The following is a 14,901-nucleotide window of genomic DNA, read 5'->3' as shown; positions in this document are numbered from 1 at the left end:
ACATATGGGGACACTAGAAAGCTCCATGCTGAGGATCCCCTCAAACCTGGAGATAGAATACAAACCTACCTTACAGGACTGTTGTAAGGATTATGGCAAGATAACATGTGTGAAGCACTTTGAAGATTTGAAAGTCCATATAAATGCTAACTTGTTGTTTCATAAGAATCAGAAGAAAATTGAGTGATTTCTAGCAGACAACATGGGCCCTGCTTTTAAAATCTGATTTGCCTGAGGTCTCGCCTGATAAATTATAACTCGGCATATGCAAGAGGCTGCCTGCTCCTAGCTGCACCTTCCATTTCCTACCCTTTGTCTCATTGTTTTTGTGATGTTCTGTTTCTGTCTAAGGAGTGTTTTCCAACCTTGGGCCCCAGGAGATGTTAGATTATAACTCCCATTATCCCCAGCTAGTGTGACCAATGGCCAGCGCTAATGGGTATTGTAGTCCAACATCATCTGGGGACCAGATGTTGGTCTAAGGAGTTGATCTATCCTAAGCAGTGAATGGCTGATGTGTGGTAAGGACTAGGGGGATTAAATGGGCAGGCTTCGTCTCCATATTTTTTGTCATATCTTGGAATTTTTTTATTAAAAACTGTTAGGAAAAGGGAGTGATTTTGAAAATGTCACCATCACAAGATTGTGTGGGAAAGCTGAGTTGCCGTGGTCCAGACAGAGTGCTGCTGTTTTTTTTAAAGGGGGAGCAGAAAGCATGCAACAAGGTCTAGTGTCCTCCCTTTTGGTTGCAAGTTGTTGGTGTGTGTCCCTCCCATTCATTTTGTGAGTGTGTGTTTTTGAGCTAGAGTGTAAAATTTGCTTCCACGTTTTTTGTTTTATACTTATGAATTATCTGGCATACTGCTAAAAGCTAGTATACATTTATGTACTTTGACAGAATAAGCACACATGTCAGGCTGCCTGTTCAGATGAAGGGTATGCTATTCAGGTAATATGCTATTAATCTTTTAAGAGATGAAGGCAGAGTTGTGATGAGTAGGGTTTTCCACAAGAAAAAAGTATTCATTGAAACAATTATAATTTCATTGCCCATTGTGCAGTATATGGATCTCATCACCTTTGTAGATTTGGCCCTATGATTCTTTTTTCTAAAGTATTGTCTTGCCTATTTGGCATCCAGTGCAAGCTCTATGATAGTAGTTTTTGCTATGACTTCATAATTTCCAGACTGGATTAAAGTTCATGGAATTACCTTTTAATATTATTCTCACACTGGTATTGAGTCTGAGTAAGCTGGCTTGTTAGGCAAAAAGGATAATGAAATCTCAGCGAGCACAGCTATTAATGATTTTAATTTATATAGCACCATTAGCATACATGGTACTTTACAGGATTACATAAACTCAAAACATAGGTCCTTGGCCTGAGAATCTTATAGTCTAAATTTATTGTGGAAAGCATTTTATTTACCTGGTTATTTTGATTTGGTCTTTTATCTGCCACCCTATTTGCATTTAATACTGTCCAGTTTTTGTTTTATATTTTTTAATATGCTGTTTTGATGGTTTTCTTGATTTATATTGATAATCACCTTGGGCATATTTGGGGTGGAAAGGTGGGATAGAAAATGTTCTGCCTAAATAAAGAACCTGTCTTCAGAAAACACACACACACACACGCAGCAGAGTTAGCCATAGTGGCTTGACTTCACAACTTAATGATCAATACACAATTTCAAATTAACTGGGACAATAGGTAACAAAGTGTAATGGTTTAATGCATAACCACTATTCTTCTTTGGCATGTGACTCCTACCCCAAGCTGATTTGTTTACTATATTAAATGTTGACATGGTGGGACTGGGGTGCAGAAGAAGTTTACACATGCATGCTTGTCATTTGATCACTGTACCATCAAGTGATACCTTGAATGTGTGCAACAGCCATTGCAGAGGAAACACTGTAGTCAGAGATCTCCTCAGAACGATGCTGTACGCTGAAGGCAATTCACATACTTAGCTGTGAATCATCAGTTGATAAGACAGTGAGTGGGTGGTAAGATATGGAGTGAAGCTCATGCATGTGTGAATCAGCCCTCCATCTTACCATAGAAGGTGCCAAATCCGCAGCAGGGGTCCTAGTTACAGATGGTGCCATCTTGTACATGTTTACTCAGGAGTAAGCCTTTTTTACTGTCTGACTTGCACCCAGATAATTATGTATAGGATTGCAGCCTGAGAAAGTATACTACTTTAATGTCTAGTTATTACAATAAAATACTTGTGGATTTCGCCATTCTGGTAAACCACAACCAAGATGGTACGTTTTTAAAGATATAGTTATGTTCTTATATGCACAATTTGGACTTGAGACTATTGTTCCCTCAATTTCCAAAGTTCAGAGGTGAGTGTAGAGCCTTATGTGGCCAAAATGGCACTATCCATGCACAAGAGGAGGAGATATCAGCAAGCTTGGAGAAACCCCAAGGATTGCAGAAGTTCAAAAAATATATATTTAGGGAAAAAAGGAGGCGGGGAGACACAACTAAAACAGTGAGTACTTTAATGTGAATGTAAGAATGAGTGGGTTACTCGTGAAGCTACATCTCCACAAAAAATAACGTTAAGAGTTCACATGACCACCACATGCAAAGGGTAAGTGAACTCAATTTGGAAGAGAATGTTCTTGCATGTGAAGGCTGCCTAGTTACTTTCCATTCATCTTGTTTAACTTCGCCCGACTTTCCTTTTTATTTAAAGGAGGTTGGTATGTTATAAGCAGGTATGTGATGGTGCAGGTGTGTGAAGTATAATACCTTGAAAGGCTAGGCAGTGTTTGATCCAGGAAAGGGAGAGGCCTGGGTATGTCCTGCATTTTGATAGGTTGCATTTACCATAGGTCAGAGCTGATTTCAGACATCTGTAATGCTTTCCCCAACTTTGTTCTGCTGATACTGTAATATATGGGTACTCTGCATGTCATTATTCCACACTTGTAGGAACTGGACTCCTCCTCCTAGCATTCCTGATAGATGTTGTGGACTACTGCTCTCAGCATTCCTTGTCATTGATCATGCTGATGGGAATTGTAGTCCAAAACATCTCAAGAACACTAGGTTGGGGAAGGCAGTTATATACAGTAAAAGTTTGCATTAATTTGGCCCAAATTGAGCTGTGGTGGTCCACCATTATGAGCTTCTTTAAACATACAAAAGAATCAGAATTGTCTCTGGGGATGTAAGTATTTATCCAAGTTACTTGGATAAGTATTTTAATACTGGATCTAATACATGACCGGCCTTTTTGCTGTTTGTCTGTTTTCTATATTTTTCCTGGGGTCAAATAAATGTAGAAAAGCATGAGTGTACAAATTGGGCTATTCTGACCCAGACTATTATTATTTTTAAATAAGGGGGCAACTAGAAAAATGATAGAAAGCAGAATCCGTGGTCAGGTATCTAGCTGGCCCACAGCAAATAAACCATCTGGACACAGGGGTCCATTCCTTTTGGGAAGCCTGTAACCAGATTCATCTCAGCATCAAACTAAGTTAGATGAACCAAAACCACACCCAACAGAACCAAGTCCTCTGGAGCATTTGTTTCAAGTTTTACATCTTGCTAGTATTGGTTCCCTTTATTCCAGTTTATTCCATTTGTTAATATCCTGGACTGGAGGCTCAGCCCTCAGAGAGAAAAAAACCTCAGCAAGGCAAACCGGCCTAGTGGATTCACAGGTTAGCTAAAATGACATTGTCAATGACCAAGGTGTGAGAAAGACGACAAGCTGGACCTAAAAATATAGCGGAGGTGATATTGCAGGTATTCCTTTTGTGTAGAAAGAGTTCAAGCTGCCATGTGCAAGCGTGCCGGGAACCTAAAGGGCTTCGAGCCCGTTTGTTACAAAGAGATGTGCTGCCTGCGCCTCGCAATTCCACCGAGGCTCTGGCGTACACTCGCCCGCCACACCGCGTACGAGTAAACCTATACCCGTGTGCGCACACAGCCCGCGAAGAGGATGCCAGCCGTATCCCAGAGGCCCCTCTGTTTGACTCCGAACTGGCTCTGCAGCCGTCCGGGCGAGGGAGGCGGCGGCAGAGGCGGGCCCTGGCTCTGATTAATTACCTTAGGCATTCGGGGGTGGGACTTCCATCAGCCATCTGGCTGAGATATGGGAGGGAGCTGCAGAGAGGGCGGGCGGGGGAGAGACAGCCAGAGAGGAAGAGCAAAGAAAGGAAGAAACACGAGAGAAGAAAGGGAGGAAAGCTAGGATCAAGGGGAACCCCCGCTCCCATTTGGTCGCCATTCGAAGACGGGGTGAAAGGCAATAGGCAAATAGGCGAGGAGGTTCTGCTACAGCCCCACCTGGTGGAAGGGTTTTTCTTCCTCCCCCCTCCACACCCTCCCGTTTTGGTTTATGGAGAAAAAGAAAATGGTCACTCAGGTAAGGCTGTTCGCTGTCGCCGTCGCCGTTCTCCATAGCCCCTTCCATTCCTGCTCGTAGCACAACTCGGAAGAGGGGGAATCGGGAGCGTCTTGCATTGCTTGTACTTGCTACGAACCCCCCCCCCCCCCGGGCATACTACTAACAATGATAATGATGGTGTGGCTTTTAATTTTCCCCCTGTAAGATGCAGGAAGATTGCTGTGCCCGGAGAGTATGTGCGCAGCCATCCCTTTTCACTCTGCTTCATAGCAAATTCCTGTTTCCTGTGCTGTGCTGTGCAGCTGCAGCTCAGGAAAGACCCTGTGGGGATTTGTCTACCTCTTTGTCTTGGTGTGGAGGGGGGAGGGGGAGAGGGACTGCAGAGGTACGGAGGGCTTGCCTCCAAATTGCAATGGCATGGGGGCGTCCTTCTCTCTGGGGTCTTGGTGCAGTTTGTGCCAGGCTACTAGAGGATTGGGTCCTGAGTTCCTTTTCATATTGAATCGCTTCTATGCTGGCATTCCATTTCTTTCCTGCATCAGTGTTGTTATGTTTGGCGTTTGTTTAATTTTTATTTATTCTGGCTTTTAGCGGCTTAGGCTTCCTCAGGGAACTAGTTAATGAAGTGGGATTCAGAAATGTGTGTGTGTGTGTGTGTGTAGGGGGGGGGAGAGATGGTCCTTGAGGATCCTTATGTTTTACTCAATGAATCTATGTTCTCTTCAAAACCCCCTCTACATAGCAGCAGTGCGATGGGGGCATACGCAGATTTCCTTGCAGGTTCAGCCGAATATGCATTTTAATGTCTTCTCTGGGACAAACAAAGGTAAACACCCCCCTCCCGGTCATTTTTTCAGGTGCCTTGTGTATGCTGTATGCCCTCCAAACTGTGCAATTTGCTTCAATTGTACATTAACACAGGAAGGCAGCTGCTTATCATTTCACAAGGAAACAGTTGTTTGCACTGAATGCAAGTGAAGATTTATCAGGGAATTTGAACAGTGTTGAGGAGCAGTCATTTTCCTGCTCTGGAAGGGATGCTGTCTGATGCTGCTTGTCATTTAAAGTAGTGGGGGGGGGGGTTTGCTTTTAAACATGGACACCTCAGAGTTGACATAGCAAGGTAGTAGGGGAAAGGGAAACATTTAAGAAAGGGGAGGGGGTAAACAGAGGAGGTCAGGAAGAAGCAATCATTAGAGCCAGACTTCTTTACCGTTAGTAGTTATATAATGTCCTGCAGTGCCATGCAGAGATGGATACCTTTGGGGGGATATTCCCAAGGCAAAATCTTAAAACATTTTGTCATCTGAATTTGATACATTCTTTGGAACCCTGTGTATGTGACATATAACTTTCACAACGTCACAGAAAAACCTAGTTTGTAATAACATCTCATTAAGTTTTAATGAGATCATGTATGTCTCACTTCAAGGGGCACTATATTCCTGATAACTGGCTAAGAAAGAGATTGCTACCAGTAGCGACAACAGCTTGACTTCTTCAGCCAGCAGAGTTACGTAGATTTCAGTGGCTCAAAGACAGGAAGGTCTCTATCCATTGATGGGCCTGTTGGAGATCTCCCTCCCTCTATTGCCTACTTTCAGTATTTATAATCTTTTTTTTTTTTTTAAATCTAGGCTACATCTTGGGACAGAAATTGGTTTTCAGGGGATTCTCTAGGTCATCTAAATCTAAAGGGTTGTAACAGCACTTCTGGAGTCAGAGTTTTTCTTTTCATATGGCTCATGTGCTTTTATTATAAGCTTGCCAGGCATACATGAAACTGATATGTGCTTTATATAATGTGTATGTAGCATTGTTGTACACTTTCACCCATGGTATACAGTGTGTGTGTACTTTGTGTGGCTGTTTTCCTAGATATGAACTCAAGATATAGAAATGTTCAAGAAATCCTGAAATAAAAATAGGCATATGCTGAGGCCTGCAATGAAATTCTTACAGTGCACACAGAAAGTGAAAGGTCTATAAGCTTATCAAGGAAGGTTAGAGGGTTCCCTCTTACATAGGGTAAAGAAAGTGTGTTGTTTGCTGGCCCCTGAGAGGAGGGAAAAGGAAGCAGTAGCTGATACGACTAAAAAAACCCTACTCTCAGTTCACCTTGACTTGTGACCCTGACATAAGTGTATACAATTTCCAATATACATTTTCAGTATGTATCCTATATTGATACCTTGAAGTACATGGAAAGCCCAATAAATAAAACAGCTGCCTGAAATCTCACGTTAGGAAACCAGTGTGTGGGTTCATACTTAATGTTACTATTTCTTTAGGGTGGTGTTCTTTTACGGGATAATTCATGAAAATGCACTCATTCTTGCTCTGCAGGCCTTGAATGTCCTAATTCTGATCAGAACTGGTGATTGCAAGTCATATGTCAATGGGGCTTGTGCTGGATTTATGAAAAGCAACTGCTTTTGGAGTCTCTTAAATGCAGAAGTCACTGAGGCCTAACGTACACAACCATTTTTGGTCAGCATTATAACACCAGCAAGATTGGCTCCTTTCAGAGCATGTTTATATGACCAAGCACCACAGTAGCAGTAATTACAATGGTAGATGGGAGAATGCTTCTGCATCCAAAGATGTTGAAGTACTATTTGTGGTGAGGGAACAGTAGCATATACACAATCCATTGCGGGTATCCCATGGCTAGTATAGACCCTTTTGAACGAGCACATCTGCAACCAGTGTCTTCAGTTAGAAACCAGTTAAATTCCAGTGATAACAAACTTTGCAATTACATATTGAATGTATAGATTCCTCCTCCTTCTCCTTCTTCGGATGTGTGCCAATAGGAGGGGAGTACCCTATCACTGGTGCCTTTCAATTCACTCCAGTACAATTTGGTCATATATGTGAGTTCATATTGAGAGAGAGTAGCAGAGTATTATAGAATCTGTCACCCTCATTTCGATCTCACAATTTAGTTTGTATTGCTGCATGTATAGTGTGTTAGAGGAATTTATTTGAATGTGTAAGTACACTTCATCAGTGAAGTGCTATTAAAATACATGGAGAGAAGTGCAAGGGGCGCTAAAATAACATTTGGTGGTTGATATGCTTTAAAAAAACCAAGAGTGAAGCCTCCATTGTATAAGATAAAAGTGCCCTAATTTGATCCCCTTAGGCCTAATGCAGGGAAAAGCAGTGACAGAATAACCAGGAAGAGCAGGGAGAGAGAAACAGGAGAATTATTTATGTTAAAGAAGTTTCCTTTTTTCTATGCTCTAAAATTACTAGTTTCTGGAGAACCAAAAACAACATAAAACCCTTCCACAACCTCCCTTCCTTTCTTGGACAGCCCAGTGCCTTGCTGGCGTTTTATTCAGTATCTGTTTCCAATCAGAGCTGGGAATGGGGGTGGGGTGTGTGGAAAGGGAGGAATTGAGCTTCCAAGAGAGCAGAAAATAGTGTGCTGCGTCTTTAAGCTCTTCAGCAAGCCCATGTGGCAGTAGCCCATCCTGGAGTGTGTTCCCTTGCAATGAATCACCCATTCCATTGTCTGCTCTCCCTCCCCCCATGCTTGTGGGGAGGAACGGAGCCTTTCACCTGGGCCTTCACCTGGGCTGCTGCCTGCTTACAGTTCCTACTCTTAGGTAGGGGGAGGAGATGTTTGCTGTAATTAAAAGCAGTCGGAGAGCTGCAGCCTTTCAGAGCTGTTCTGTGTTGAATGTGCCCCCGGCTGGGGAGTGGCACTTCTGCCCTTCTTGATGGTGTATAGGTAGTGGCGTTGTGGGAGGGTGGGGTGGTTGGCATTCCCTTTTGTGGAAGTTCAGAATCTCCTTGAAGGATTATTCATCTCCATTTTGTAATCCCTCCGAGGTGATTTGACTCTGTTCTGTCAGCATGCCCCCTCTCTGCTCTCCACCCTCATTCTCTTAGGGGCTCCAGCAAGCACCGTTTATGTTGGCATGTGCTCGACTCACTGCACTGTGCCCAGAACTTGGAGAGGTGTTGGCTGTATGGATTTGAGACTTGCTAGGGTTTTTGTTTGGTTTTTTTGAAAAACGAACCAGCAGCTGCTTCATATTTTCCAACATTTTTTTTCTTCTTCTCTTCCCCCTCCATTATAACCCATTCCTTGCCAGGCTCCACGCCAGCTTGTGACAAACAACTCTAGCCAGACATGGCAATCTCAGTCTGCTTTTTATAAAAGCATGAATACAGGAGTTCCTTAAATGGAGATCTGATTTAAATCTGAGCAGCGTTCTGCTTGGCAGTGTTCTGACTCATTAGAGGCTGTGTGTGCTTACCATCCCCCCATCATCTCCCTTGCCCATATCTATTTTCTGATCTTCCCCTGCGCACTCTACAGTAACGGCCAGACCAGATAAATGCATCTTTGTTAACCTTATAATGGGATTAGTGCAGGTGCTGTGCTATACGTAGAGTGCTGGCAGTTGCAGCGGTGATGGTTATCTTCTACTACCTGAAAATAAAGAACACGTTCTATTATATGAAATTATCTTCTTTGTTTATGCTTGGAAGATGCACATCTAGGACAGCTCCTCCTCCTCCCTTAGCAATATGTTGCAGGATCACTCTCATTTTCTGCCTGCCCACGCCCCAAGCAATATATTACAGACTTCTCTTCCAAAGCGCTCCCCCTTATATCCATTAACACTCTCAAGCATGTCCCTGTGTTATAGTCACCCTTTATGGGTTGTCACCTATACTTGAAATAGGACCCTGACGCAATTTTATTTTCTTCCCTTCTTCTGATTGCAGAAGTCACAATTATCTGTTGTAGTCTTTGTAAAGATTGCCCCTGTCAGGTAATCCCATTGTCCAAGTTTGACCTTCAGTTGTCTTTACCAATAGTCCTTGGCTTGGCATGGGGCTTTTGCTGTCTTAATTGTGCTATAGCAAGTGGTATGTATTGTTTGGAACCATGTGGATTTATATGTCTTCCATGTTCTACAGTGCTCCATGGAGTAGGACACATTGGCCACCCCTTTCTCTTCTTATATCACAACAGGTGGTCATGATCATCTTATGACGGTGACTCCATCCATTAGAAATATATAGGTATAACGGACTGTGGATTGGTGCACATGATTGAGTTATTGAATAAAGTTCAAGTAATACAGCCTTTCCCAACACAGTGCTCTCTAGATGTTTTGGTCTACAGGTCCCAGCATTCCTAACCATTGGCCATGGTGACTGGGGCTGATGGGTGTTGAAGTCCAAAACATCTGGAGGGCACCAGTTTGGGGAAGGATGAATTAATGAACTGGTCAGAGAGAAAGTATACATAAAGGCATTCTGATGCACTGGGAAAACCTATAGCCTGCAGGTCATCTTTCTAAGAGGAAATTAACCGTGGCTTCCTTGTGACTTCATGGCATGTATTCCTCTTGGGTGTGGACTTAAGATTTCTTCCTGAAGGATAGGAATAAATTAAAACCTTTTAACTCAGAGCCCAGTGACCATCTTTGGAATCCTCTTTATTGAGGACTTAAAACTGCATTAGACCCAGACAGATTCTTTCAGGCACTGTTGCTCAGTAGCCTCAGAAGTCAGAACCTGCTTCTAATGATTCTAAGCAGGGAAGCTGTGTGAAAGGGAATCTGATACAGCAGTACCATTTCCTCAAATCCATGTCCCAAGAATAAGCCATACCAATTTAATACATTTCTAGCTGGTGAGATAAGGTAGCTTAGAAGATAGAGCCTGTGACTGGGAATTGGTAGATCAGGATTCTGTTTCTGGATCTCTTAGCGGAAAGAGTGTTGTGATCATTAGATTAACGGTGTTGCAAAAATGCAAAGTATTGGTTCAATATTATTTGAAGAAGAGGTCCCAACATGATTTATTAGCTTAATGGACTGTAGAGAGTTGGCCTAGAGTCATATACAGATAAGGACACATTGATGGCTCCCTGTGGAAATGCATCTTCTGGCTATACTTATAAAACCATGAGTTCTTCATGATAACTGAGATTACAGTAAATTAATACTGTGCATCTTCTAATTGGAAAGCCTGGCCTGCTTATGAGAAAAGTGATCAGAGGTCATGATGTCTCTGTGGGCATTTCTGGCTATTTGGGAGCTGGACTGTTCTCATTTGCTTTTATTTCCCCTTTCCTCTCCAGCTTCTGTTCTTTTTAACATTGCTTCCTATGTACTGGGTTGTCTGTATATATTCTGAGCTTAAAAATAAAATTAAAAAATGTTGTGCTAAGGTCACCTACCAAATAAAAGCTGTATTCTTCAACATTAATACTTTATGCAAATTAAGGACACTTAAGATATTGAAGGATGGGTCTTCAATAGAGACCGTTTCCTTTCCCCCAGCTCCTGAGTTTTTACCATACAATGCACAGACATTTTCAGGCATAATTTTTGCATCCATATGTTCAAAACCTGCTTTTTAAAATGAATGCAGTGCTTCTCAAGATACTAAATTCTGTGTCGGTACCAGATCTCTCTATTGAATGGATTGAAAGTAAAATCACAGGATTTACACTTATTCCTGGAAAAGCACCCCCTTGCCAATTTGTCAAGACACAACACTTTCTCTCCCCTAAATTCTTTCAGAACCCCTTTCTTCAACAAAGCTGTTCTTGAGCCATCCTCCTCTCATCTATTCTGCATCTTTTTGCTACCAGTGAATCCATTCACTCCCATTCACACTGCTACCCTAAGGGATACTGTGGTTTTCTAGCAAAGCCATACATACACACACAAGTCATGAAGCTCTCACAGGAACTGCAGTTGGAGTGCAGAGTTACTACCCATTCAGTTGAGCAAGTTGCATGTTATAAGAAGTTGTTGAAGGGTCAAACATTCTATGCTGTGTGAATGAAATGGCATCTAACTCTGCAATGAATAATGCTTTAATTGATACTTTCTTTTCTCTGTTCCTTGGAGCCTTCAAAGTACATAATACCTCTGCCCCACACACACACACACACACACACACACACTCAATCTCGCTGGTGTCATGCCTGGAAGGAGCATGAACTCTTGTCAACTGAATTCTTAGTTCTGGTTTAGTTGTACTATTTTGTTTCTTGACTTGGGGAGGCTTGCTCTGTCAACTGGAGAACACTGACTTGCTCTAGTCCAGCTTGGAATAATAATTCCTCCTTCAACTTGTAAAAAGCTCCATTATAAGATAGTCCCAAATATACAATGTTAGAAACAGTATAGGAAGGCTTTGGGTTAGTTTGCAATGATAAGATTACACTGTGAACTGCACAGAAATGTTTTGGCTGTTCCAAAACGGGTTTCCCTTCCCTGAGATACCTGCCAGAATGTGATGCTGTGTATGGAGGGATGTGTCATGTACTTGTGAGTGAATTAGTGCATGTGTGAAATGCAATTCCTTCATATAAATTAAATTTCAAATTAAATAATCTTTATTAATATAGTTTATTGTAGGCTTTGAGGCCTTTTCAGTGTTTCTGACAAAAAAGGTTAAGGAAGCTGTGATTTCTGAATATAATAGTGAAGTACATAAGTCAAGATCAATTGACTATCAGTGGCTGGTAGTGAAGGGTTTTTTATTCTTTGGTGACAGACCATGGGAGGCTCTTCACTAGACTTCACCACATACAGATTTTAAGCTAATTCATCATGCCATGCTACGGTTGTCATTGCTTGACACTATTTTTATTGGAATTTTGGGCCGCTCCAAATCCTTAGAGAGCGTTTTTCAAGATCATTTGGGGTTAATTTTAGGGCTGCAGTGTTTAGTTGATTAATCAGCTAAATAAATAAATTAAAACATTTTATTGACTAAAATGTGCCTCAGTTAACTTGTAAGCAGATTCTTTTAAATTAATTTTAATAGTAGTCATCTGCATGTATAATAGCTGCAGATAAGTGCCATTTTAAGAGGCAGCACATATTCTGTAGTACATAAGAACATACGAAAAGCCATGCTAGATCAGACCAAGGATCCATCTAGTCCAGCATTCTTGTCATACAGTGGCCAACCAGATGTTTGTGGGAAACCCACAAGCAGGGCATGAGTGCAATAGCACCCTCCTGCTCATGTTCCCCAGCAATTGCTCTGTGATGCCTGTTTGTGACCCATGCATGTATCATTTAAAAACAATGTGCACTTTTTTCTTATAACTGATATTTGTCTCACCTGCAAATTTATATAGATTAATCAATTGACTGAAGTTTACAAGATTAATCAGTTAGGATTTCTTTAATCAGGTGCACCTCAGCTATTCTTTTGGCTGTAGGCTCAACCATTGTATAAACCATTTTTTCTTCTGTTTCTAACTGCCACATCACCTACATCAAACACCATATGGTCCTACAGTGAAACGAAAAGTGTTAACTAACTTACATCAACATTTTACTAATCAGAATTAGAGGAAGAAGTTGGGTCAAAATGCTCCCACATGAATGGTGCCCTTTGCACTATGTTTGTAAAACCAGGAGTTCTCAGACTTTCTACCCACAGGACCCGTTTGAGAGAACTGGAAATTACTGAGACCCACCTGCCGCAAAATGGAGGCAGAGTTTGGCATAATCACTTGTCAGTTGCTGTTAACATTTTCTATTGATATCTAATCCCTCTTTGGACTAAACTGTTTACCAGAGTGATTTTCTTGTGGCAGGGAGTTCTATAGTTCAGTGGTCCTCATATTAAGCACAAACAAGTATCATGTCTCAGCATCCTCATCTTAGGCAGCTTCATCCTTGCTAGTTTAGATTAAGGAACTGGCACACAAAGTCAGGCTTCACTTCCATGCAACCATGATTCTTGTATGCTAGCTAACTTGAAGACTCAAAGCTGAGAATGGGAGAAAGGAGCAAAGAGAATGAGAAAGCAAGATGATGAGGAGAGGAGAGCAAACATGTCAGTGGTGCAGTGATGGGGACTTGAAGGAGATGTTGAAAAAAATGATTGGATCAGTACAAAGACTTGGAGAAGGGTGATGTCCACATAGAAAACGGAGCCATATGAGAGTGCTGCCTAATCTACATACATTGTCATCTAAAACTGACTGAGGCCTTATGTTCTCTCTCTCCCACACAGACACACACACACACACCATTAGTAGCATGGTAGCCACTTCCCTGTTAGCAATCTCACAATGCTGCAATATGCACATGAACATTGAAGCCATCTGGGCCAATATTGGCTGGGCCAATAACATGAATCTGATATTCATATCCATACTGCAGCAACATAGCACTATATGTAAATAGGACCCAAGAGTGCCCGCTTGATCTCACTATCCATAGACAAAGTCTTCCCAGTTCAAATGCACAGAGAAGCATTCTTCTTAGTTGCACAACTATGGAATATTTTGTTGGATGTTCATAAAAATCCAGACCTATGTGGAGGGAGTTTTGGCCTGTACTTGTATGTGTGTTGTAAGCGTGTGGGAAATTCCTTGCTTCATATATACGTCACATAATCCTGTAGCTATATCTTTTATTAGACTAGCAACCCAATTAAATGTTCCCTACATTGGCCTTGGACATTACTTAATGAATATTATTGCCTTAGATGAACCATTTGCTTGGCCCCATGTGACTGTTTAATGAAATCTATAGGAATGATATGAGGAAAATATTTGTTCCCATACAGACGTGTGTGTGTGTTCTTATACATGTTATCAATAACTATTTAGGATATAGCACAGCAGGGAAAAGAAGGCCAAAAATATCAATAGGCATCAAGTTAAAACATATCTCTCTTTTCAGAATGATTCTATTTGGGACTGCTTCAAACATTACAACTATTATACGTGGGTATAATTTACATGTTTTCATTGAGTGCAACTGCATAAAGATTGATATATGTAATTCCACAGTTGGCTATGGCTTTCCAGAGTGTGCAGGTAGCAAAATAAATGTATGTGTGAACATTACACAGAACAGTCTGTATGTAGTTTACATGCAAGTTCTTATGCAAAAGTGCTAACCATGTAGGATATATTGTTTCAAGGATTCCTGGGAGAATGGGAAATAATGGATGACTTTTAGAAACCAGAGGAATGGTGTACTCTGAAACTGAGTGGAATATGTAACTTTCTGGCTCTGGTTTGTGATGACCCTAGATTACAGGGTATTGATTTGTTTTTGAAAAGCGTATTTGAGCTGTGCTCAGTGGCTACTGTACTGGAATGAGAGTGTTCCACCCTTGAAGGCAGCCCACTCTTTTAAATAAATAAATACATGGTGACTGGGTTCACACAACATGACAACCCACCATGGGCAGCCAACCATGGTGGGTTGTAGTGTTGTCTGAACCCAGAGCATTTTCTACAGGGTGGCTTATTTTTCAGGAACAAGCCATGGTGAGAACACATGGCTTGTTTTAGGGTCATTCTTGTCCATGATGGGTTGTAATGTCGTGCAAACCCAGGAGACCAATTTTATCATGGGCTGTGGCGATTGGCTGCAGAGCTGCTCAGCAAGAGCAGCAAGAAAGCCTGTGCCACTTGGTTTTCACAGTCTCAACAGTGACTACTCCTCCACCAGTGCTGAAACAGCACTTTGGAAGGACTGTCAGTCGTTCCC

General features: G+C 41.7%; 1 protein-coding gene across 10 annotated transcripts in view; it reads left to right on the top strand.

Moving 5' to 3' along the window:
- Nucleotides 1–14,901, top strand: part of RBFOX2 (RNA binding fox-1 homolog 2) — a 225,951-nt gene that overhangs the window by 115,348 nt on the left and 95,702 nt on the right. For 3 of the 10 annotated variants that reach the window (XM_084809718.1, XM_084809717.1, XM_084809713.1), the window contains exon 1: nucleotides 4,173–4,402. The exons of the other annotated variants lie outside the window; for them this stretch is intronic. In XM_084809718.1, the coding sequence (XP_084665844.1) occupies nucleotides 4,376–4,402 (27 nt within the window). In that variant the 5' untranslated portion in view covers nucleotides 4,173–4,375. Of the gene's footprint in view, nucleotides 1–4,172; nucleotides 4,403–14,901 lie in introns of those variants that run through there. 10 annotated transcript variants of the gene reach the window in all.

This window comes from Heloderma suspectum, chromosome 7 (genome assembly GCF_057233095.1).
Source record: "Heloderma suspectum isolate Gila_16-S chromosome 7, 16-S_ref, whole genome shotgun sequence".
Lineage (NCBI taxonomy): Eukaryota > Metazoa > Chordata > Lepidosauria > Squamata > Helodermatidae > Heloderma > Heloderma suspectum.
The sequence above is the reverse complement of the archived record's forward strand: the minus strand, read 5'-3'. Positions and strand labels throughout refer to the sequence as shown.